Genomic DNA, 26328 nt, shown 5'->3' with positions numbered 1-26328 from the left:
TGGGTTTATTTCCCTTGAGTTGTGATTTTACCTGACAAATACTTGCAGCTGTGAAAGCTCCTAGGAAGAGAGAGCAGAGACGTAGAACTCTGTCATTGCTGCAATCTATGCTTTAGTCACGCTTAGAAGTGAAATGTTGAAGGGTAAAGGTGTAAGAAGCTTCCAATTTTATACGTTATCCTAAAAATCTGGTACGGCAAATAGGTTTCTCTCTTTAGTTGTGTTTTCCTAGGGGGGTTTCACTGCAACAGCCAGATTCCTTTTTCTCTAATAAATTTAGTTTCCAAACATGGAGAAACCCCTTAAACCCATTTTCTTCTTTTCTTATGAACTTCTTTTTCTACTGTCTCCCTAAAAGACGGCAAATGATTTTGTGGATTCTTATTATACCTGGTATGGTTTTGTTTATTTATTTATTTATTTTTGAACTTGGGAATTCCCCATCCATTTCTTCAGGTTCTTGGCAGTTGGCCAAGAAAGTTGTACTTTATTACAACATTTCTTAAATTCTGTGGTCTCAAGATCCCTTTACACTCTTAAAAATTATTGAGGACTCCAAAGAGCTTTTGTTTATGTGAGTTGTATCTATTGACATTTACTTATTAGAAATTAAAACTGAGAATATAAAAAATATTAGATCATTTCAAAATAATAATAAACCTAGTACATATTTGCATAAGTTACATGTTTTTATGAAAATAACTACAAAAAGAAATTTAAGAAAAAGAATGGCATGTTTTATATATTTTGTGCAGTTTAATGTCTGGCCTAATAGGAAACAGTTGGATTCTCATATTGTTTCTGATTTCAGTCTGTTGCAGCAGGTTGTTTTGATTGAAATATATGATGGAAATTTAGCCTAACCACAGATACGTCGTTGGAAAGGGAGGAGTATTTTAATAGCCTTTTCAGAATTATAATTGTGTATATTTCTGTTTAATACTATTCCAATTAATATTTAATAGCTAGTAGCTTCTTAATGATTTAATTGCATTGTGAAACCTGAAACAATATCCACGAATTTTCATACTTTGTTAACATTAAAATCCATTGGCCTGTCACTTTGAATGGATCTTTTACTCATGTGTGATTTCATAACATGTTGCATTGGTCATTTAGAAAATACTGATTAACTGAATTATTGACATCTTCCAAGTATTAACATGTTAACATTTTCAAAATTAAATTGACACATTAATACAATGTCAAGAAATCACATTTATTCATATTACCACCTATCTTATCAGAAAAGTCTAAGTATTGGGAAGCTGTCAAGCTCACAGGGATGGATACAAGTTTTCCAAAATTCTAATTTCCTCTTGAAAACTCTTAATTTGATCATGGTGGCAAATACCTGAAAATACCTGTGTTCATTTTCCTTGAAATGATAATCTCACTTTGTTTATATTTGAGAAAATGTCTGGTAAATACCTGACAACTCTAGTTTGTCTGCCATTCTTTCAAGTAAAAATGAAAAATATGGCTAATTCATCTTGCAACTCAGTCACACAAGTGCTTTTCCTCGAGATAGCCACCACCATTGTACATTTGTCTTTAACAGAAGTGCTATATATGAACTCCATATTTTCTTACTCAGACTATTATAAATGCCAATACTCAAGGGCTAAGATTTAACAAAATTAATAATTTTATATTTTTTCTTCAAGGGCATTCTTAAATGAAACTCTGTGTGTGTGTGTGTGTGTGTGTGTGTGTGTGTTTTCCCCTACTACAATAGTGTGGCAGTAAAGAGTACAATGACTGCTAGTGCAGTTCGATACCTTGATTTTGCTCAGGATGCAGCAAGTTTTAACCCCTCTTGCTTTTGCATCATCATTTCAGATGTCAACACAGTGAAAAGGCAGATAATACCTTGGTATTATTATGAAAATAGTTTGACCTCACAGACTACCTGACAGGTCTCAGTGATTTCCCCCAGGACTCACAGACCATGCTTGGAAACCACTGCTTTATTCAGTTAATAAAATCCAGTTGTCATGGCCTAAGTGATTTCAGTAAGTAGATCTTAAAGTGAAGAGATAAGGAGAGGATGATGTAAATGACTAGACAATCCATTTGACCTTAATTCTTTCAGAAAATGTTCTAGAGTTGGCATTAAAAAATAGCTGCAGGAGGAAGTGGGCACAGCTTTAGTAATTAGCACCTTAGAGTGACCCAGGTGTACTTGTGTTTTAGGTCTTACAGCATTTGGGAAAACAGCAGGAGTGCCTGTCTTCCTACTATTGAATACTAAACAGTTTCCTCTTTTAAAGGTCTGTCTAAACCACATTATGTCATAATAAACTAGACACTTCAGATCATTTCTTGAAGTCACAATTTATTAGAAATATTCTCAAGGAGACTTGTGTGCCAGCTAAGGGCTGAATGACAGCTCTCCATTTTTGTAAAATGATTTGTTTCTCACAGTAGGAAGTTCTCTGCTAACATTAAGTATTACATATGGCTCCTGATGTATACTACTTGGTTAAATATAAGGAAATTAGAATTTTCCTAAAACTTAGTTGACCCCAAAACTATATTAAGTCCTGTCTGATTATAATAAAAATGCAGAAGTGAATTGTTGTCTAGGTTTGTAAAATCTTTGTCAGACAGAGCACATACCATTGGGCAAAATACGATTCTAGTTTTTGTCATTTATTACCATTAACATGATGACTGGCCTTATGTAGTCTCTTATTTACATCACTGTTTTCGCCCAGTTCTTAATGTGACATGTATTTTAAGAAATGATATTCCAATGAAGTGTTCATCTTACCAGTTTTTCTTAAAGGCCTTTAAACTTCCGTTTCTGTTGTACATATGGAAAGTCTATGGATTGATTGTAATGTTCTATTTAATAAGTATACATTTTAATAAAAATCTCACCACTATTTATGTAAAGTGAATGCTAAATTACACGATTTTTTCTTCTCCCTTCTTTGTCTTTCAAAAAACACTCTTAGCCTAAATTCTTGTTCTCTATAGCTAGCCTTAGCTTCTTACGATAGATTATCTTCTTTCTGATGATGAACTAATAATATTTTGACTCCAATATGCTAACTTCTCTGCCTAGTTTATTGTTCCAGTGCTCTTGCTCTTTTGGAAAACCTTCATCTGCTTTTTCTTTGTTCTTCTCATCCCTTGCTTGTTTCATGGCCACTTTCTATCTGGCAGAAGAATTACACATACGGCTTTCTCTAGTCAAATTAGTTACAATGCTCTCTGAATACTCAGGGAATAACATGAGGCCTGTGTGATCATCTTCGCTGGTTGATAAACTGTTAACACCACTATGGGTTGCAGTGAACTGAGAATTATCTTCTTGGAATGAGATGCATTTGTATCCCTTGCTCATTCATATTTTCCTAAACCTATCTTTGTTCTTTTAGAAATTCTTGATGAAGGAGATAGTGACTCAAACACAGACCAGGATGCTGGGAGTAGTGAAGAGGAGGAGGAAGAAGAGGAGGAAGAGGGAGAAGAAGATGAAGAAGGTAAAAGTATAGCTTATTCAAATAAGACTGTAAAATACTCCCAAGGTAATCTACTGTAGTCCTCTAAAACAGTGGCTCTTAATCTGTGGAGGGTTGCAAGCAATGCTGCTGGCATCTAATGGGTGAAGGCTGGAGATGCTGTGAAACATCCTGTGAGTCATAAGACTGCCCCCCACAGCAAAATACCAGTATTGCCAAGGTTGGAAGACCCTGCTCGGAAAGCATTAAACAAGGAAATTCATTTTTTAATATTAACATAATTTTAACTTGACACTTTATGACTTTGATTATAAACTCTGAAAAGGGTACATTCATGTTGAGGGCATGTGATTTATGTTACCCTGGCATGAATGTAACAGATGAGAGTGACTAGATATTTGCTCTTTATGTTGGAAAAATAGAGTGGGGAGGCCCAAAGCTATATTTGAACAGAAGCAGGCATGATGTTCTTCCTCTTCAGCTTTGATTATATTATTTCACAGGAAAATAAGCTCAGAACTTTACTTTGGTTAAGTCTCAGTTAAAACATCAGCACATACACTGGTCAATATTTACTTACGTTACATATTTGAAAATATTAAAAGTATATCTTTCCCTTTTAGGGCGTAATGTTCTGTCTTAGAGTATAGTAGCTCTTCTACAACATAGTTTATAAAAATGAGTTTGATTTTTTCCATTGTCTTCCTCATTTAAAACATCTCCTAACCATGTACTACATTTAACTTTAGCATTTCTTTGATTTAATGTGAAAATACTATTCAAATAAAAACTATTAAATGTTTATAAGGAAAATTTTCATGCATTAGGTAAGAGAAAATTTTAACAAATATTCATATTTCTATTGGACCTATTAAACCTGTCATGATGATCCAGTGTTCTCTGAAACTGAATTTCTACCCATAAGTTACAGTTCTTTCAAATTATCAAGATAACGGTTTATAAATATGGAAATAATGTTTTACCAAACAACTCCATGAGTGCAGCCTTTTATAATGTCTAAATGAGCAGGTGACACAGAAACAAAAATAGTTTTCCTGGCTTGGTTCTGGACTTCTTTGAGCTGAATAAACTTATTAAAATACTCTAAGATATGGCAAAAGACTAGAAATAGTTACTTTGAATTCTGTAAATACTAACTTATACTGTAGAAGAGAGTGTTATTATTATTAAACTCATAGATTCTAAATAGATTATGAAAATATTATTATACAGGGATACGTTTTCAGTTCACATTTATTTGTGTAGTTTTATAATTTGGTTATGTTTAATTTCAGGACAAACGGTGACTATTCATGACAAAACAGAAATTAATCTAGTCTCATTTCGTCGTACAATTTATCTTGCTATTCAGTCAAGGTAAGATACTGTAGATCAGTTGATCCTTATTTTTGACAGGGGATGGGCAAGCAGATGGGATTTTTAGAATCTGATAAGAGAAAACTAGATACTATTGCAGGGATTCTCAAACTACTTGCCTCTACCCCCATCCCAAGCCCCAGTTAATAGATTCCTACTGTTGGTTCTTCACCTCAAGAGTAAATTGTCTTTACTTATCTGTTACATAATTAAATGTTTTTCTTTTTAAAGCTATGTCATTTCTTATATTTAAATATCACTAATAACCTGAAAACAATTCTACATTACAGAGTTAGCAGAGTATTTAATTGTGTAGTGGAAGTTTAATGTTTTATTTTTTTTTAATTTGGTTTCTAACTCTGGCTCTAAGCAGAGAAACACTGTTATGATGACGTTTGGACACTGATTTGTTGTGCAGATGGAAATGAATATGAACAGAAGTAGGCATTAGGAAGGTTTTAAGGACCCTTTGAAGTAATGTTAAGCAAGAACTACTATGATGTCGTGAAAACAACCATTCCCTTTGAAGGCAGTGACTTTGGTTTTAAAGAGAAATAAATGGAAATATTAAATGCTTAGTACATCTGTTGTTTCGAATGGTAATCAGCCTATTGATTTAGTGGGCACCGTGTATATTTTACAGTAGAGAAGGAATATTTTCTCTGTTTTGTTTTGTTACTAGGTTTTGTATATTTCCATTTAGTATGATGTAATAGCAAAAATGATTCATAAGTAGGAGTCGTCTTGTTTTCAGTCTGTCTGAAAACTTTTTGGCTTAGATTCGTCTTCAAAAAGAGAAATTCGTCTTTAAACAGCAAAACATTGCTAAGAAATTTTTTTGGTTTACCCTTACATGTTTCTTTGCCTTTCACATGAAAGGAAAAACTATTAAATGTTTTTTTATACAAACTTAAAAGTGAGAAATTTTTGTTTTAAGTAGCTATTCTTAGAGTTTGACCTTTTATTTGTTTGTCCTTTTTTTTTAGGAATTCAATAGTAATCAGTTGTAAAGAGCAGATTCCCTGCTTTAATATTGCTATTAACACTAACTTTGAAGAGTCACAGTGGAGCTCTTTGAATTATTATTTAAAAGAAACTTTGTTTTTTAAGCGATCTAACCTTGATAACCTCTGAATCACACAAAAAGATTTGAAAAACTAAAACATTAGACAAGTGACAGCCACTATTATATAGCGGCACCAATTCTAGTAACAGTACAATAAGTACTGTCTTATGTGTTATTTGTTAAGAGTCTCAGCCCCTAAATGCCTAGTAAAAATAATTTTAGGAAGTAAACACAACTTTGATAAAAAGGTGTTTAGAGGACTTGGTTGGGAGACTCATGTAATGGGATTATAAAATGTAAAAAAGTTACCAAACAAATATTATTCTAGATGAATAAGTAATGTTGGTCATTAAAACAGCTAAAGTGGTTTACTTTATCTTTTTAAAGCAACAGTACTCAGTAGTAATGATGAGTTCAGTTAGATACACGGAAAGATTACTAGTGGAAATTTAAATTGGTGCATTCTTTATGGAAAGCCTTTTGGTAGCATGAATCAATGGCTTAGTTTGATTGCCATTTGACCCTTCTTTTTCATTATATTTCTTAAAGAAATACATATTGACAGAGAATTATACACAGAATTGTTCAAAGCAAAAAGAGAGGGGGAGAGAGAGAGAGAGAATCTTATTGCCCAGTATGAATAATCAAAATGTTCAATTTATGCCACCATTGAAAATTAAGTTAATGGAGCATTGGTACTGATGTGCGCAAGTGGTCTGATTTATTGTTAGGTGGGGATAAAAACTAATAATATAGACTATATAATACCATGCTGGTAGCATTATCTTAAGTATACAAATAGGTAGGCAGATTCTAGAAATAATACATTAACATAACACCAGTGGTTATCTTGAGAGGTTGGATTATTTATATAAACTGTTCACTTCTGGAAATCTTCTGAACAAAACCAAGTTCTGGCAACTGAACTATTTGGGGATTTTGTTTTTTTACTTTCTTTCCTTTTAGACTTGTTGACTGACCTCAATAGTACTCTGATTTTCTTCTTAATGTTCTGGCTCCTTAAACAGTCTTCTTTTATTTATGGAAACATAAAACAACACAACTAGCTTTGCTATTAAAAATTAGACTTTCCTGGTGGTTCTTGCTTTTAAGTGATGTTGAAGCTGTAGCATCAGAGGGAGGTGGGACTATAATGTCCTCAACAATTTGAAGTTCCTTAGATTAGAGACATCAACAAACCATTTGTAAGCATGGCTTGAAAACTGGCATTGTGTAAAGTCTTTTTTCTTTCCCCTTCCCTCAGTCACTGTTAATTGTGTTAAACCTGGAATTCATTTGGTTTAAAATATCAAGCAAATTTAATTCATTTAATATTTACATTTAGTGCAACTTCAAAACAGTCATGCTAAGGAGTCACCAAATACTTTTAAAGTAAAACAGGAACAAGGGAAATAGACTGTCATACCTTCTCCCTTATTCTTCACTTACTATATAAAAGGAAAGTTGCAAAATTTTTCCATGACCTACTTGACTTGTTTTTCAGAAATTACAGGATTTTCTTCCTGAGTACTAATTCTGTTTTTTAAAAAAAAAAAACTAGAAAATGTCACATCTTTTAAAATACTTTTTGGTATTGCTATATTATTGAAGTTTATCAACTACAGTGAACTATTTTAATCTTAGGGCTAGATATTGTTTACTATTATCTGTTATGAAAGCTCTTTCTTGATAGATTTCTTTTTTTCTTTTCAGTTTTTTTGAAATTCCATTCTACCATCTTGAATTATTACCCCTTTTGTGTTTATGAAACCCACTTAATAAGTAACAGAAGCTGAGGAATAGAGATGAACTATAAAACTAAATTCATAATCATTATATTTCAGTGGGTGATTATTTTATACTGCTGTTATCAAAAGATATTAGCATTTTTCCTGAATCAAGTTCACACTGAGTTGGATAATTCTCTTAAGTGAAGCATATTGAAATATTTTTCATGTAATTTATATAAATGTTGTATAAAAACAAATTTTTTTCTTTGTAAGTGATTTTGGTTATTTACTATTTTTATACTTAGTTTTTATATAATGTACAATAGAAGCCCTGTGTTTGGGTATGAATCAAGATAACTTGTAAAGGTGGTGATTAAGCACTGGATGTCATGTCGGGCTCCTGGAACATCTTTTACCTCTTCCTGACTTGGATCAGGAGAAGTGGAAATATTTAGCAGTGTAATAAAAATTTGCTTGCTTTCTGTGTCTATGGATTTGCACATTCTGGACATTGTATATAAATAGAATTATACTGTATGTGGTCTTTATGTCTGACTTCTTTCACTTAGCATAAGTCAAAGTCCATCCATTTTATACTGTAGTATGTATCAGTACTTCATTCTTTGCAGAGTTAAGAACTATGTCTTTTTTATATATACAATACAGTAATATGAAATTATAGTAAAAAAAATATTTAAAACAATTATTAAGGTAAGATTCTTACATATGAAAGAGTGCTACAGTTTAAATATGCTGCAGGTTTTTAACCTAACTATTGTGACCATTTTATCTCTACAGTTTAGATTTTGAAGAGTGTGCTCACAAGTTGCTGAAAATGGAGTTTCCTGAAGGTCAAACAGTAAGTTAATACTTTTTTTTCTATTAGGAAATACATACTGGTTATAAAAATGGTTAAGACAGTTAATAGGTTTCATGAATTGGAACAGTAACTCAGTACTGAATACTCATTTTTTAAAATGTAGGTTTTCTAAAATTTTAAAGTAACTCAAAACTTAGGAGTTCCGAGGTGCTTCATATATGCTACTCATTCCAGTAACTTAAATTGGCTGTTTGATTTGGCTTTGGGAAAAGGAGGAAGTCTCTCTGAACCACCACACTTTGCACAAATTTCTGAGTGGTTGCCTATAAATCAAGTGGTGACTTAAATACAATAGGAAGTTTGTTCTCTAATGAATTACCTGGTCCGTCTACTTTATGCACTAAAACATTCTTTTGTCGTAGAAGTTGTGAAGATCACCATACATGTTGTTACATTTCTTTAATTGCATACAGAAGAATCTGTACCATTTTTTTCATTCATTAATTCATTTAACAAAATGTATTCAGCATATACTGTAGGTCAGGGATTCAGCTGGCCGTAAAGTACATTTTAGCCCCCTCTTAGCCCATTAGTCTTATAACTAGTTAGTCTTATAACTCAGTATACTTCACTATTCAAAGTATCATGGAACCCTAATACCAAGGATAATAAAGACTAGATGGGTGTTTTTTTCTAGTTGTATTCTTATGTATATTATTCCTGGTCCATCTGGATTTTAGATCCTTGGAACCTGAGCCAAGGCTTTCAGGGTTTTGTTTTTCACACCTTCCTTTACATGTAGTAGACAGGTGCAAAGTGAATGTGTCAGCTCTACTAGGCTGTTTGGTTTCTAGTTCTTCTAAAAGATCTTCTTGACTATCTGAGCTAAGTTAACGTTAAGTGGAAGTCCTTTGTCTTAAGGCTTTAAATATGTTCTATTACAGGGATGGGCACACTGGGGCCCAGGCTCACTGCCCATTTTTTGTAAATAAAGTTTTATTGGAGTACAGCCGTGCCCATTGGTTGATGTATTGTGTGTGGCTGCTTTTGCCCTATAGCAGCAGAATTGACTAGTTGCAACAGAGACTATATGGCTACTAAAGCCTAAAATATTTACTGTCTGGCTTTTTACAGAAAAAGTTTCCCAGCCTTTGTTCAAGACTATAGATTAGTTCTTGAAATGCCATGGTATGGAATTTTGAGAAGAGATTATTCTTTTCAAATTAAAAAATTATTTTTTCCCTCTTAAAGTTTATTTATTGGTATATTAATAATAGTGTACCTATTTGTATTATGGGGCACTTGATGTGTTGTCATTGGAAGAGAATAAATTAGTGAATTAACCTTTAAAATTATAATTGAAACTGAAGTTATAGTATGATCTTGTCACATTATTTGAGGAATACAATTAAGTCATTATAAATTTTATTAATATTAATCTAGAGGATAGTTGTTCTAGAACTTAACTTCAACATATTTTGATAACATTTGGAAGAGTGTCTTAGTGCATCTATTTTCATGCACTCAAAAGACTCTCCTAAAATCACTATGATATTTAATTAAAATGTTAAAATATTTAATTATTTTATGCCACAGGGAATAACTCTTGTAATTGCACTTAGTCTAGGGAAGAAAGTAATTTGTTTTTCAGGTAGTGCTGACTTTATTAGCAATGCTATCAGCATATTACCATGTTATATTGTTTAAAACCTGATTACCTGTTATGTTATTGTAAAATACAGTGTTGGTAGAAGTTGAAAATGCATTTTAATATATCAAATTAACATTATATGGCAGAACTCAGAAAAGCCTCATTTAAGTTTTTAGTACTATATTAAATTTTGACAAAGTACATCTCTTCAGAACTTAGACATTTATAAACATTTTAATTGAGGCAACTCGTGACTAATCTTTAAAAAAATAATAATAATCTAGCTATATAATTACATCTAAAAATAATCTTATATTGTGAAGGGAGGCCTTTGAGTAGATAGTTTTATAAGTGAATTATCAGCTTCTAGAACAGCACTGTCCAATACAACTTCCTGCAGTGATGAAAATATTCATATTCTGCACTGTTTAGTACAGTGGCCACTATACTCGTCACATGTCACTTTTGAGTACTTAAAATGTGACTAGTGTGACTGAGAAACTAAAATTTGAATTTTATGTAATGTTAAGCAATTTAAATTTAAATAGCTATGTGTTGCTAGGACCTACCATACTGGACAGCACAGTTCTAGAGTGTCTGTTCTGTGCTTCAGGGTCCCCTTGCTTCCTCTTGCACATAGATATTTGCAGTAAATGCATATTGACCTCATTTTAAAAATTATTTACAATAATTGCTTAGGTTGTATCTTAGTAATTATTATATCAAGTGACAAAATGCTACAAAATGTTATCAAGTGACAAAAGTGTCAAAATTCCTAATTGAAGATATGAAGGTAAAATTAAATAAAAGTAAAAATGAACTGAAATGTATACATTATATTTTATAGGCTTGCTTTCTGTTTATAGAAAGCAAATACATTGCAGTTACTGTATTTAAAAAAACTAATTTTAAACTTTCTGATAAGAAATGTTTTGTTGAGAAATATATTTAGTTAATTCCACAGCAGTGCTCAGGGTTAGGGGTAGGGTTATGTCTTTTTTCATTTTGTCTCCATTGATTTGCCCATATTTCCTGAGTTTCTTCATTTATGAAATTTCTGTAATCAACACGTATTTCATTAAGGTTATTTCAGGAATTAGTAAATAATATTTATTTGTTATAAGTCATTTGTGATGATGGTATTTCCTGATCCTAGATTTATTCTTGCATTTCTTCGTTCAACAGAATTTTCGCAAAGGGGTTTTCAAGGCACATAAATAACTGATTGGACAGTGTGTTATTATAGCAGTTATGAAATGATTCCATCTATTTATAGAGATTCATCTATTGACAGATCTATATGTGTAACATTTATTTTGAGGCTAAAAAACTTAGCCACAAATGTCTTTTTTTGTTGTTGCTCTTTTAAATATATTTTCTTCTTTATCAGCCAGAGGGTCATTTACATTAACATTGAAGCTGTGCCCATGTATGCTTCTGTCAAGACTCACCATGTTCTGCCTTTTCCATACTAAAAAAATATATTCCTTGATAATTGGGTTTAAATCTTTGGAAGATGTATAACTGAATTGTTATATGTCATATTGGTGATCTATATTTAAAAGACTTCTGTGTAGAATCTTTTTAGAATACAGTATATTCAGTCTCTTTTTGATGTATCTGTTTCCTATACTAGGTTTTCATGAAGTGGTTCACACTTATATGAATTTAGAATTTTATAATCAATCTAATTAGCATAAATGACTATGGAATTTCTGTCAGGCAAACAGAAGACTTGAAAAAACTATAGGCTTGAATAGATTGAACTTTTTGTTTTGTCTTCACAACTAAAGTTCACAGAGTTTTGTGTTTTTAAAACCTTATTTAAAAATTCAGGCTGTCTCTATCATATTGATAAATTATCATATAGCATGGATTCACTGTGTTTTGAATCATTAATGTAATTGTTTTCCAAACAGAAAGAACTCTGCAACATGATACTTGACTGCTGTGCCCAACAAAGGACATATGAGAAATTTTTTGGCTTATTAGCTGGGGTGAGTTCCAACCTCATTTTTCTTGTTGGATTTTGATGAAATCACAAGGGTAATTCTTAACATGAGTATTGTGAATTAATGTGTCTGCTTTGTTGCCTGGTCTAATATAATAACATACCTTTGCTGAAAGCAAATTGTTCTTCCCTTCCACAGGTTTCCCACTCTCTGCAGCTTCCTCCTTTCCCACTTCATTTTTGTAGTGCCTTAACGTTACGTATTACTCTTCCAGAACTTTGAGAAATTCCACATGCTTTGTAAAATTTCCCAAAGAGGACAGTTAAATGCTGTCTTTTCAAAATTTCACAGCAGTTTCTGAAGTCAAATACATGCTCAGGCAGCACAAATAAAGCATGAGCTAAAATAATTTTTTGAGTCCAAACTCAACCCACAGAGAAGTATATTTATCTTATACAAATGTGTGTGTCTGTGGTCAGCTACATGTATAACTTTGTTTTAGCATATAAATCCCAGGTAGATAGGGGTGATATATATTAACTTCTTTTTTGAGCATCCCATTATACAGCACAAGAAGATTGAGTGATATGATATACAAATATTTATTAACTTTTGATTGAATAAAATTAGTATTTAATATGCTCATAATGGTATTGACATTTTTATTTTTAATTTATTAGCGATTTTGCATGCTAAAAAAAGAATACATGGAATCCTTTGAAAGTATATTCAAAGAACAATATGATACCATCCATCGCTTGGAAACAAACAAATTGAGAAATGTTGCTAAGATGTTTGCTCACCTCTTATACACCGATTCACTTCCATGGAGCGTAAGTAGATGATGGGTCAATATTTGTACTTCTTTCCTAATCCCCTGTTATTATGAAATAGATATTAAGTATAACATAGCCATACTTTTCCTATGTAGGAAATGTACTTTAAAATGAAATGTGGAGCAAACTTTTACTATAATGGCAATCTTTGAGGTTGTGTTCATATAACATGGGATCAAAAAACTAAGTAGGGACTCCCCTGGTGCTGCAGTGGTTAAGAATCCGCCTGCCAATGCAGGGGACACAGGTTTGATCCCTGGTCCAGGAAGGTCCCACATGCCGCTGAGCAATCAAGACTGTGCTCCACAGCTACTGAGCCCACGCGCCACAACTGCTGAAGCCCGCACACCTAGAGCCCGTGCTCCGCAACAAGAGAAGCCACCGCAATGAGAAGCCCGCGCACCGCAACAAAGAGTAGCCCCCGCTCGCCGCAACTAGAGAAAGCCCGCACACAAGAACGAAGACCCAATGCAGCCAAAAATAAATAAATTGATTAACTAATTTTTTTAAAAAAAGAAAACCTAAGTAAATAATGTGTGAGTGTAAGAAATACCATCCTGGATGATATTAACAGTCCAACCATTACAGTGCTTTTTGATAGTGATGGCTAGGAGTGTTTTCAGAGAAAATATAGATTTTCATCTTCTCTGTGTACACACGTGTGTGCACGCTCATATTCACGTACACCAATCGTTTGGTGGCACCTAAGCCTCTGAGTTACTGCCTGTTTCCTGACGGAGTAACTCAATAGTTCCTCTGGTAAGGACATGAGAGAAATGACTGTTCGGGCAAGATGTATTTTTCTTAGCAGGCATTGAAGTTGGGTAAGTGATAGGGAGGAGCTTCTGTAGTCATAGTTAGAGCAAGGAAAGATATTCTCAATGGGGAAATGTACACTGGGTTGGAATTTGAACTGCATTCATTAAGCTGGCACTTAATTGTACAATTACTATTCACTCAGCAGCCATTTGTTTAGTCACCAACTCTGTGCCCAGAAAGAGACACTGGGCATCCAAAATGAACTGTATATGGTCCCTGCTTTCAAGAAGCTTAGTACCATATAACAGAAGAGGTAAGATGCCCAAGGTAATAATGCAAAATACAAAGTGGCAGGTTAAGCTGAAGGAACTGAAAAATCGGAAAGAAATTATATCCAAGAAGGAAGAAAAAAGAGGATCATATTGTAGAATACCACAACCCAGTGGTAGAATGAAGCAGCATCATTGAGCTTATAAATGTTGGATAGATTTTTGTAATACTTTAAATACTAAGTGTGTCCAGCTACTTTAATAGGCATTTATAAGCTAATAACCCAGCAGGCTAATCATAAATTTTACTTTGTTTTCACTCCCTTCTCTGGGAAAATGAAATCAAAGTTTTAAACAATTGAAATAAGTGAGCTCCTGGAACACATCCCTAAAAAACTGGAGGTTGCTTTTATTTTTATTTACCCTAAAATTTCTCTCTGTGAGCTTCAGTAAGCTCACTATCACAATCTTAACTATTCAGAACAAGCCATCACTCTTCGTCTTTACTCTTCTTGTGTACTCTAGTGCTGGACAGAACTGTAGCTTGATGCTTTAAGTGGCATTTTACCCCCAACCCTCATACACCCGTGTTTTGATGAGTGAGTTTTAGGAGCTAGTAATCTTAGCATTATATGCTCAAGACAGTATTCCTCCCTGCTATAAAAAGCACATTACTCAGGAAAGAGAATGAACTCTATTTCTGTAGCATCTTAACATTTTGGAAATTTGTATAGAGAAGCAGTCTTAAACTTTCCCAAGTAATAATGCGTATCAGCATAAGGGAAGATATTTAGAGATAATTCTAACTGCAGATGAGAACAATCGTTAATTTCAAGGGACACTAAAAGTTACAGATATTGGTCACTTTGTCTCATCTTTTGAACACCAAAATAAAATTATTGTTTTCTAATTTTCATTTTCAGGTTCTTGAATGCATAAAGCTGAGTGAAGAAACCACTACATCCTCCAGTAGAATTTTTGTGAAAATATTTTTCCAAGAACTGTGTGAATACATGGGTCTTCCTAAACTTAATGGAAGATTAAAGGATGAGTAAGTTTATTATTAAGCACTTTTTATTCTTACTGCCCTCGGAGGTTTTCCCCTACTTCAGCAGCCGTAAGTTCACCCTTAGTTGTAAAAATACAAGTTAAGTCCTTAGGACATTCTTTGTCCGTTACACTGCTCTGACTCTGATGTTCTGTGTGGCACAGGACAATGTGAAACTTTTAACGATCGTTTAGTTCAAGTAGAGAAAATGCAGAATTAACGCCTCTTTTAGTTTAGTTAGGACATACAAAATTTTTTTGCATGCTCACTGGAGTTTCCCAGTAATGAGTATTTGTAGTTTTATTTTCATTTTTACCCTAATATTGAGCCAAAGAATGATACTTTTTTGTATTATCAGTGGATGATTGAGAACATATACCAGTGAATATCCGTCCTGTAACTGTTGAAATTATTACACTGAACTAGGGCTTTGTTCCAGGACTATTATGGAATCCCTGTCCCAGCTTCCTTACTTCCTGTGTATTCAGATTGCCCATTGCCACGCACATTGGCTTCTACTCCATTCACACTCCTGAAATCCTTCCAGATTTTTTTCAGTGACCGCCTGCCGAGTCCCGCAGTCGTTCTCAGCCCTCGTGCCTCTCGACCTCTTGGTCTCACTTAAACCATTGCCCACTTGCTCACGGGCTCCTCACTTTCTTCTCATTCTGCCTTGCTCCTCCCAACCTCTCTCTCCCCTTCAACCTGCCTCTCCGGTGTTCGCTAAAGGTCTGTCCTGGATTCTGCATGCTCTCGGCTGATCCATCCGCTTCTCTTAGCTTCGTATACTTACTTATTGGTCCTTATCCACTTGGCCAGGCTCACGCACTCCCTCTCCAGCAAGCCGCACTGCGGCTGCACTGCACCAACGCTGCCCAGCTTGTTAAGCAAGTCTGGCTCGTTCATGCCTCCTTACCTCTGTTTCCAGAGCTGGGAATTCCTTCTCTTGTTGTATCCAGCAAACTCGTATTAATCGTTCCTCTTACATTAAGTTACCTTTTTCTATGAAGAATGGTTTTTCCTAACTCTGCAGCTTAGTGCATCGAATGTAGCACTCAAAACCACATGTCCAAAACCACATTATATTGTTAATGTTTCTCTATTTTTCCCCCTCCTTAGAAACAGTGATTCCTACAGTCTTCATCCTTGATTTCTCTTTTGTTGACTGCTCTTCCCCTCCTCCAGTACCTTCCACAGTGCTGTGTATACATGCGTGTTTGCATGTACAACAGAGGAGGCTTGTTTTGTTTTTTTACTCTTCTGTACATACACTCACATATAATAAATATACATATGTATATGTAGGTTTATGTGTGTTATATACGTGTATCTATTCTGAGTGTTGTGTGTGTATAAGAAAGTTTTTAAAAAACCTCCTCTTGTATAATTCTAGAAATCAATTTAATTTTTTTTTTTTTTTTTTGACCTCTCCTCGCGGCTTGTGGGATCTTAGTTCCCCCACCAGGGCCCATGGCAGTGAAAGCGCTGAGTCCTAACCACTGAACTGCCAGAGAAATCCCTAAAAATTAATTTTAGTAAATTATGACTTGACCCTACTCATTTAGATAGCATGCAGCCTGACCAGATAAATGATTTTTAAATCACTTGCTTGTATTTCATTTACTAATTTAATATATAGAAAATCTGAAAAATGACTGTATAAGGATTTTGCCTTTTTATATTTAAGCAATCTGTCCTCTTTTGTTCATTTTCTTTTTCTTTCTTAGAACTCTACAGCCATTCTTTGAAGGATTATTACCCCGAGATAACCCAAGAAACACTCGGTTTGCCATCAACTTCTTTACTTCTATAGGTCTTGGAGGTTTAACGTAAGAATTATTATCAGAATTTTATTCAACTTACAGAATTATCTCACAGTTGCCTTCAAGGCAGAATCTAACAGAGATTATGTTTCTGATTAGGGATGAATTACGTGAGCATCTCAAAAATACACCAAAGGTCATCGTGGCACAAAAACCAGATGTTGAACCAAATAAGTCCTCCCCCTCCTCTTCCTCCTCTGCGTCCTCCTCCTCGGAGTCTGACTCCTCTGCCTCTGGTTCGGACAGCAGTGACAGCAGCTCAGAGTCTTCTAGTGAAGAAAGCGATTCTTCATCCACCGGCAGTCAGAGCTCAGCCTCAGGTATTGAAACTCATTTATAATTGATCGTGCTCTTTTCTAACAAGTATATTGCTGGTGTTGTTTACAAGGGAAGAGAATAATTTGATTGCTTATTTATTTTAGAGTTCAGTTGTTTAAAAGCCACAGTTAATAATATAAATGATCACCTGTCACTGTTGCAGTCTCTACTGAATTCAGCATTTATAATGCTAAGGTGATCTTTTGGAATCCTCTTCAACGAAATGAAGATATTCCACTGGCAAATATTTATTTGAGTGCTGACTGAAATGCCATTCATAATGTCTGTAATCTAGTTTACAGGAGCTTTCCTGATGGTTATATTTTAAAGAAATTTTAATTTTTTACTTATAATAGTGAAGCTTTATATTAGTAATTGACGCATACCACACATTCAGTGCACACATTTTAAGTGAACAGCTGTATAAATTTTCATAAACAGACCACATCCGTGTAGCCAGGACCCAGAACGAGAACGACCGGTACCCCAGAAATCTTCCTTTTTCCCTCTTGTACTTACTACCACTCCTCCCATCCACTGCCTCATGGCAGCTCCTGTTCTGATTTGTAATTCTATAAATTAGTTTTGCCTGCTTTTAACTTTAGAATTACATATTATGAATTCCTTTATGTTTGGTTTATCTTTCAACTTTACGTTTGTGAGATACGTTCGCACTATTGCATTTAGTTATAGTTCATTCATTCTCATTGCTGTATAGTTTTTCACTATGCAGATATTCCACAGTATATTTAACATTTATTCCTTTTACTCAGTGGAAATTTAAGTTTATAAATAGTGTTGCCATGAAAGCTCTTGTACATATCTTTTGGTGACATACATACATATATATATATATATATATATATATATATATATATATATATATGCACATTTCTGTTGGATATATACCTAGAGGTGGAATCACTGGGTTGTAGGGTGTGTGTAGATACTGCCAAACAGCTTTCCAAGTGGTTATTCTAGTTTACACTCCCACCAGCCATGTATGAGAGTTCCCGTAGCTCCCATCTTCACTAACACTTTAACTATCTTTTTCATTTTAGCCATTTTGGTGGGTGTGTACTGGTACTGCATTGTGGCTTTAATTTGCATTTCCTTGATCAGTAGATGAAGTTGAGCATCGTTTTGTGTATTATTGGCCATTTGGATATTTTCTTTTTGTTAAGTGGCTGTTCAGATTTTTTGCCTCCTCCCCCCCTTTTCATTAAGTTGGCTTATCTGTTGATTTGTAAGTGCCTTTATGTATTTCAGATATGTATCTTTTGTCACATGTATGTATTGCAAATAACTAGTCCTGTTCTTATCTCTCGAGCCCTGCAAGGCTGCCAGTCTATGTCTGCTGGTCTATGTCCCTCAGCAGCAGCCCTGAATCAGCAGATACTCACAGGGAGAAAGTGACATTACCTTACCTCCCTGTGGTTCTGCCTTCTCTTGAATCTTGGCCCTTCTAGTCCTCATTTTTTTTTTTTTCCGCCAGCTCTCTGGTGTCTTTATTTTTTACTTTTTATCTTGAACTAATTTTTGACTTATAAGAAAGTTGCAAAAATAGTACAGAGAATTTCCATAAAGCCTTCACCCAACTTCCCCTGGAAGGAATGTTAGCATCTTCCATAACTGTAGTTCACTTATCAAAACCAGGAGATTAACATTGGGAAAATGCTATTCACCAAACCACAGGTCTTATTTGAATTTCACCAGTTTTCCCACTAATGTTCTTTTTCTTTTTCCAGGGTCCTCCTTGCCTTTAATTGTATTTCTCTTTAATCTTCTACAACCTGTGGTAGTTCTTCTCAGGCTTTCCTTGTTTTGAATGGCTTTGACCCTTTCTAAGTCCTCTGGTCACTTATTCTGCAGAATGTCCCGCAGTATGGAGATCTGTCTGATGTTTTCTCATGATTAGAATGAGGTTATTCATTTTTGGCCAGAATACCGTAGAAACGATGTGTTGTTCTTACTGTGCCTTATTGAGGAGTTGATGATATTGATATTGGTGACGTTAAGTTTGATCACTTGGTTAAGGTGGTATCTATTGGGTTTTCTCATGGAAACTGTTTTTCTTTATAAATTAATATCTTGTAGGGAGATAATTCAATACTATGCAAATCTCCTCTTTCCATCTTCTATTTTCACATCCATCTTTGGATCTTATCTGCAACACTTATTACTGTAGTGTTTGCCAAATGGTGGTGTTCCTGTTTGTCTCTTTTTTTCCACATTTGGTAATTGAATTTCTCCTGTAAGAAAGAGTTGTGCCCTCCTCCATTTATTTATTAATTCAACTATATATTTATATCAGTGTGGACTCATGGATATTTATCTTATTCTATGGGTTAAAGTCCAATGCTATCATTTATTTTCTTGTTCAGATCATTTCAACTTTGGCAATTAGGATTTCCTTCAAGTTGACTCCTGTGTTCTTTTGACATACTGCCATCCCTTTTTTTGAGCACTTCCTTCCTTATAGCATCTTAAGTTGCTCCAGATCTTTAGTGCCTTTCAACAGAAGATGTTAAAATTTTATCTGGCATTTCTAGTTGTTTTCAGCAGCATTACTAGTCTTTCACAATTTTCTCTGTCCTCCTTGGGAAGGGGAAGTGCTATAGTAAAGTATTTTTTCAAATATGCCATTTTCTGAAAAGGTCTATGTTGTTTTCCCCAGGGCCAATTCTGCTTTCTTTCATCATTGTATCTTAGTTTGAATAAGAGATAGTGTGATTGTCTAAAATGCATGTCATTTCTTGTATCTTTTAATGCGTATTTCAGAGAGGCAGCACTTTTCCCCACAGCCATATTAGTAGGTTGGAAGGCTAGTCTTTACACGCTTGTTTCACTGTTTTACACACTAAGTGGCATGCAGAATTAGGGGACTTCCAGTGTTTTATATTATTAGAGCAAGATTCCACTTGCTCACAGGAAATTTTATTCTTGAATTGAAATACACTAACATTGTTCATTTACCATTCACCTCTAAAGAATTTGTTATTTCATGGTATCTGTTTTGAGAACAGATGATAACACAGCATGAACTGCTGCAATAAGGAAGCTTGCTGATTCAAAATTAATTTGCCTCATCATACTATTTCAGTAGAGAGCTTTCAGTTTTATCAGTAAAATATTAAATAGCATAAAAGCAATATGAACTTACCCCAAATTAGAAAATTTTAAAGCAAACACCAAAGAGAGAGAAGAGGGCATATTATTATAGGGCTCAGGTTTTAGTGTCAAGAAGCACCAAGAGTGGCATACACCAGGGTCAGAGAGACGTCGATTCTGCACAGAGCCATATGGTTTCTGCTTGGGTAGCTGCAGCTCAGCTGAGCTGCTTGATAGGAACCAGAGAAATAGGTCCTTAGTGGCAAACCAACTGACTGTGCCAGGGGTAGGCATTTGGCAGGAGAAACAGAGGCTGGTACACTGAGGTTTGGGTGGAGGTAGGACAAGGGTAGGCAACTTTCCACCATATTTTCTTCTTTTTGTATTCATATGAATTTGACAGAAATTGTGGTCATCTCAGTACCTTTGATTATGTACCCAAACTAAATAACACAGATATAGTGATTAGATGTGTTTTATAGCTTAAAATGGTAAGATATTTCATTGTAATTAATACTTATATTTGTGATCATATCAATAAAATTAAAAGTTTCAAGGCCTTCTTAGAAGAGTTTTCTCAGAAATCAAGCCTTTGTGGCTCTCATAAAGCCTGTGATTATATCTCAATATAGCTTCTCTTTGCTAGTACAGTTAGTCCTTCTCTAATAGCAGAACTATCGTTTCTGTAGGCAGAGGTTTTCACTTGAAAAATACATATTCATATCATTACACAAACCCAGTCATCCTGCTCAACCCACCTTTTAGGAAGTGATGTTGCTGGCATGTATGATCATTGCATTTTAATTATGTACGAGATCTGACATAATATTTCATATGACATAATGCGTATGGGCTGGAATTTATGTTTTGGATAAAATTTGTGAGTGGAAATGTACCACTTTAGTCACTTCATTAAAACTTTTACATTTGCTATAGTTTATTTAAAGTTCTTGTTTACTCTTTCGAGTTAAGGGTCAAAGCAGTACTTCAGTTAATATATTGTATATTCTTAAAAATTACACTATTTGTATAATGTTCTGTCATCAGACTTTGCATTCGATCAATTTGGCTCTGCATCCAGTTTGTCTGAATTAGTAAACCTATAATGCGTCAATAAGTGTGATTTTTCAGTTGTGAAATTAAGACTAAAATGAAAGCTAACTATATTTCATTTTACATGTGCAGATAAAGATGTAAGAAAGAAGGGGCAAGGGAACCACAGAAGGAAAGAAGTAAATAAATTGATCAGGAAACAACACACGAATGATAGGAGACAAGAAGAAAGGAGACCAGAGCAACGGCACCAGGAAACGAGGACCGAGGGAGAAAGGAGGTCAGAGAAACCCAGAGACAGAGATTCAAGAGATCCCGTAACAAAGTACACTTCAGACAGAGGGCTTCCTTCTGAGCGAAACAGCTACAGCAGAGCCATGAAGGACAGAGAGCAAGAAATGTACATGGATTTGGAACATAATCTTGGGGATCCCAAAAAGAAAAGAGGAGAGAGAAGAAATTCTTTCTCTGAAAATGAGCGCAAATACCGAAATAAGGACAGTGAGAATTTTAGAAGAAAGGATAGGTCCAAGTCAAGAGAAAAGGATAAAAAACATTCAGCCTCTAGAAGTGATGAAGATAGGTATCAGAATGGTGCTGAGAGGCGATGGGAAAAATCTAGCCAATACTCTGAACAATCCAGAGAATCAAAGAAAAATCAGGACCGGCGAAGAGAAAAGTCTCCAACAAAGCAAAAAAAATAATTCTGCAAAATTACAGAAACTGAACATGCCTTATATTCAGTTGAAACAAATTATTTTTTACATTGATTGACAAACTTTGTAGAGAATTCTTGTATAAAGTACTGGTTTGTATTTGTACATTTAAAAAATGTTTTCATTTAAAAAAATGTTTTGTAATTGATGCATCTCAAGGCCCTCCACATAAAATTATTTGAAAAGTTTCACCAGAGAGGGATGTAATTCTTGCCAATATTTTGTTAATAAAATGATCAAATGCTCATTGAATCAGTGATTTTTTTCATTGACAAAATTTTTTTTCTGATAATGTTTCCAATTGTTTATAGAATTATTATAATAAATTGTTAGTGACTTTTTATTTGTAACTGAAGACCAAAATAGATGAACCATTTCAGGTTAACATTTTTGCTTTGTTAATAAGATGCTATGAACCTTTCTTAGGAGTCATGCTTTTTTTAAAGTAGAGGAATTATTTTAAGTTTCATATTATGTCTTGAACAAAATAGGTATGTGTAGTTTTTTCCGGAAGTGTTTTGGTGAAGCTAGGTGTATGTTAGTCTTTAAACAGATACACAGCTATCTGATTTATAATTAGGACTTCTCTCGATAACATCTCTTTCTGGACTGTTAGATGAACGTTTAATTGAAATTCTTTGTGATTAGTGCTTTTTCTCAGCCTTGAAGTTATATCACTGTTGGTAAGTTAATATGTATTTAATTTTTAATTTGGATTAATAGATCACTGGAAGACATACAGTCATGAGAAATGTGGGCAAGACTAACTGTGAAATAATTCTAGTTTTTTTTATAAGAATTTTAAGGGTTTCTATCATTGTAACTCTCACCATTTAATATGTGACTGTATTATTTATTACTTTTGAAATAAAATATTGCCTCTGAAATTTTAGATCTGCTGACAGACATTTAACCTTATTTACTGAATAGACTACTTGTACTTGTTCACCTTAAAAGTACATAAAATCCATTTTAGCCAGTATCCAGGTTCAAGAGTAATGGGACCACCATTTTAATGTTTCGCTTTGAGACGTACTCTTGATTCAAAATGTCTTCTATTTTTGTTATTTAAAAACTTGAGTATAAGTAACAATAAAGTCCATGTCAGTAAAGAAATATTATGCTCTCCTCCTCCTCTCCCTCTGTCCCGCAAAGTATTAAATCGAATATGGCAGCTTGGAAAAATTCTTTTCAACACTTTCTCCATCTGTGGTGGTTAGAAGGTGGTGGGTTGTGATTACAATGGACCATCACAGACAGTACATTTCACAGAACTGTGAAGCTCAGCAAATTGGATTTAAGGAACACATAGGCTGTAAGCCCTAAAGGAAATAAATAAGTGTTAATTTTTTTTTTTTAACTAAACATTGATCTTTAGAGGTGGTAACAAGGAAAAAACAGTGGACTAGAAATTTTATTTTCTTCACTTTAACCTTAGTTCATAATTTCTTTTCTAAATGTAAAAATGGGAAACCATTCTTTTTACTGAGTACTTAAGACCTTAAAGAGTTATTAAAGTAGATAATTTTTTTTAATGTAACTTTTATGAGCTTCTATGTGCCCAAGTCTGTTCTAGGAATTAGAGGTAAAACAATGAAAGAAACGAAGTCTCAACTCTTATAGTTGGGAGAGAGAATGGTGAAAGACAATGAACAAAGAAATGTAAGTGTACCCAGTGGTAATAAATGATGTGAAGAAGAGAGAGTGTGTGATAATGGAGGGGGGCGGGGGGTGATGATTTTACATAGGAAGGACAGAGAAGATATCTCATAAGGTGGTGTTTGCTGTGGGAAGAACCAAGGCAGAAGGAACTGCTGAGGCGTAGATATTTATTTATAATAAATATTGCCTGGAAAGTTTTGTTAACATTTCCTGTTGTACTTTTCTTTTTAATTGTTAAAATTATTTATTTTTTTCTCTATAAATATAGTTAAGTCTCTTTAATTGGAATCCCAATAAACTGATAACATAATAATTATCAACAGATGATAATAGATATCATTCAGCATGGATTGGATACGTTCCTGTATTTTAAAACAGGAAAGGAACTGCTAAGTGAATTAATAATATAAATAAAGTTGTAAGGAGGTTGCTTAATATTCTTAAAATAACATACCATTGTTGCATACTGTTAACTGTTTCCTGTTGTACTTAGTTCAGCTTTTTTTACTCTTCACGATTTTGTTTACTCTTACAAAAGCAGTTAACGGAACACTTAAGTACCTACAAGCAGAAGTATTTAAAGTGTAAGGGAGTCATATCAGGACATAATAAATAAGAGCCTGGGTGGGAAATTGCACTGTTTGCCTTCTCGATGCATTTCTATAGCATCAAATATGTGTTCCCGTCCACTGCCTGCCACTCAGGCAGGTTTCTCACTTTCATCCTTTTTAATATGCAGACAAGAAATATGTTTGCTATGTCTAATTTTTTACTTTTCAGGATTAGCATTTTGTAAGGATCACCCGAGTTCTAGATACTTTGCATGCGTTGCTCATTGTTTTTCAGTTTCGCAACTTCCTTGCCTCCAAGGTTCTCTTCCCCCATCCCTACCTTTCACATCCTTAGCCACCCACTCCTGTGGTCATCTCCTTCATGTTGACATCAAAATCCATACAACCTCTGAAAACTCTCCTTCAGGCACTATACTTTGACCCCTGCCCATCCAGCTCATCTGCTTTAATGCTGCTATTCTAGCAATCTTTTCTACTTCATCACAACTTTAGAGCTATTGACTTTGTTCTAATGTTACCCCCTCCCTCATTTCTTCACTTCCTTGTTCTGTGGTCCATCATTTGATAGATGAACAAATGAATAAACTAATTTCCACAAAATAACCCTTTGAGAATTGGTTTTGTCTTTCTGTATTGCAGAAGAAAAGAGTGAAATCCAGAGAGGTTAATTAGGTTCAGGCCACAAAGCTGGTATGTAGCAGGACCAGATTTTAACCCAGATAAGCTTTATTCCAGCTTGAGAGAAGTAATATTTGAGTACCAGCTCTGCCACCTACCAGCTGTGTGGACTTGGGCAAATTATTTCATCTCTCCAACCTTCACATTCATCTTTAAAATGTTTATTGTGCCCACAGGGAACTATATTCAATATCCTGGGATAAACCATAATGAAAATATATAAAAAAGAATGTATATATGTGTAAAACTGAGTCACTTTGCTGTACAGCAGAGATAACACAACATTGTAAATCAACTATACCTCAAAAAAATTTTTTTTTAAGTTTACTGTGCCCACCTTACACAGTTACAGTGATGAGTAAATGAAATAAAGCAGTCAAAGGCCTGTAGTAATACATAGCACAAAGTGGGCATTTAACAAATACTGGTTTTCTTTTTCCCCAGCATCTAGCAAAGACTTAGGAGAAAATTGAGGTTCATTGACTGACTCATGATTGCTCTGTTATATGTCATCTGTGATACAGTGTTAAAAAAGGGTTGTGTTAAAATAGCTACACAGAAAATTAATGGATTTTTCTAGAGTCAATGTGTGACAAAGAGTAATTCTCTATCATTTCTCTCCTATTACAGTACTTCTTTTCCAGATGTATATATTCTTTTAATTTAAGCGACCAGCTTCTTATACCCCTGATTTCACATTTCCCAAATGTGTTGTCAGAAAGGGGAAAAAAAGTTTTCGTTATCTTTGATAGTTATGAGTGAATTTTTTTTATGAGGGAATTTTTTGTTCTTGTTTTTAATACTTTGTTTATGCCACTGTCATTTTGACTCAACTGGTGTGTTTTTATTTCCCCTAATTCATGTCTACCTTATAATTATATGCTTTCATTCATCAAGATCTTTTAGAACCCTGATCCTTTTTTCCTAATCCTTTTCTCACTTTTTCCAATGTAGTCAGATGTCCTTTCTGACCTTTCAAATTCTTTCATTCTGTTCCATGTTTATTCCACTGGATGTTTCTACAGTCAAGCAAACTTTAATGTCCGCTGATATTTTAGGAGAGAACCCAGAGTGCCTGGTGTGACCTTTAGGAAACCTCTGTTCCCTTCATGTGGACATCTTCGTGTGCACACTTCCAAACCCTAACTGAAACACTTGCAAGTGGTTTTCCTGGCTCTCCTTATTCTAATCTCTTGTGTCCCCTCAGCCTTTCAGCCTTGGATATGTTCTACAACTTCTATTTATACCCACCCACGTGTTTCTTTTTAAATGTCCTTAAAAACTTTTGAGCACGTTGCGTATCTCGAGTTAGAACATATGTTTCTTGAAGTTAGTCCTATCTATGCATTGTATGTTTTCTAGAGAGAAATGTGTGGACATCTCCTTACCACTATGACTCAACCTTCTCACCACA

At 34.4% G+C, this 26328-nt stretch overlaps 1 protein-coding gene across 2 annotated transcripts in view; it reads left to right on the top strand.

Moving 5' to 3' along the window:
- The window catches only part of CWC22 (CWC22 spliceosome associated protein homolog), a 69689-nt gene extending 47435 nt beyond the window's left edge, over window positions 1-22254 (top strand). For both annotated transcript variants that reach the window (XM_082466698.1, XM_082466699.1), the window contains exons 12-20: window positions 3390-3494; window positions 4769-4850; window positions 8445-8505; window positions 12037-12114; window positions 12750-12902; window positions 14857-14984; window positions 16709-16810; window positions 16904-17124; window positions 21419-22254. In XM_082466698.1, coding sequence (XP_082322824.1) covers window positions 3390-3494; window positions 4769-4850; window positions 8445-8505; window positions 12037-12114; window positions 12750-12902; window positions 14857-14984; window positions 16709-16810; window positions 16904-17124; window positions 21419-21990 — 1502 coding nt within the window. In that variant the 3' untranslated portion in view covers window positions 21991-22254. The remainder of the gene's footprint in view (window positions 1-3389; window positions 3495-4768; window positions 4851-8444; window positions 8506-12036; window positions 12115-12749; window positions 12903-14856; window positions 14985-16708; window positions 16811-16903; window positions 17125-21418) is intronic.
- Window positions 22255-26328: the final 4074 nt, after the last annotated feature.

The sequence above is a fragment of the Balaenoptera physalus genome (assembly GCF_965194825.1).
Source record: "Balaenoptera physalus genome assembly, chromosome: 6".
NCBI classification, from domain to species: Eukaryota; Metazoa; Chordata; class Mammalia; order Artiodactyla; family Balaenopteridae; genus Balaenoptera; species Balaenoptera physalus.
Note: the sequence above shows the minus strand (reverse complement) of the source record. Positions and strands in the feature narration are given on the sequence as shown.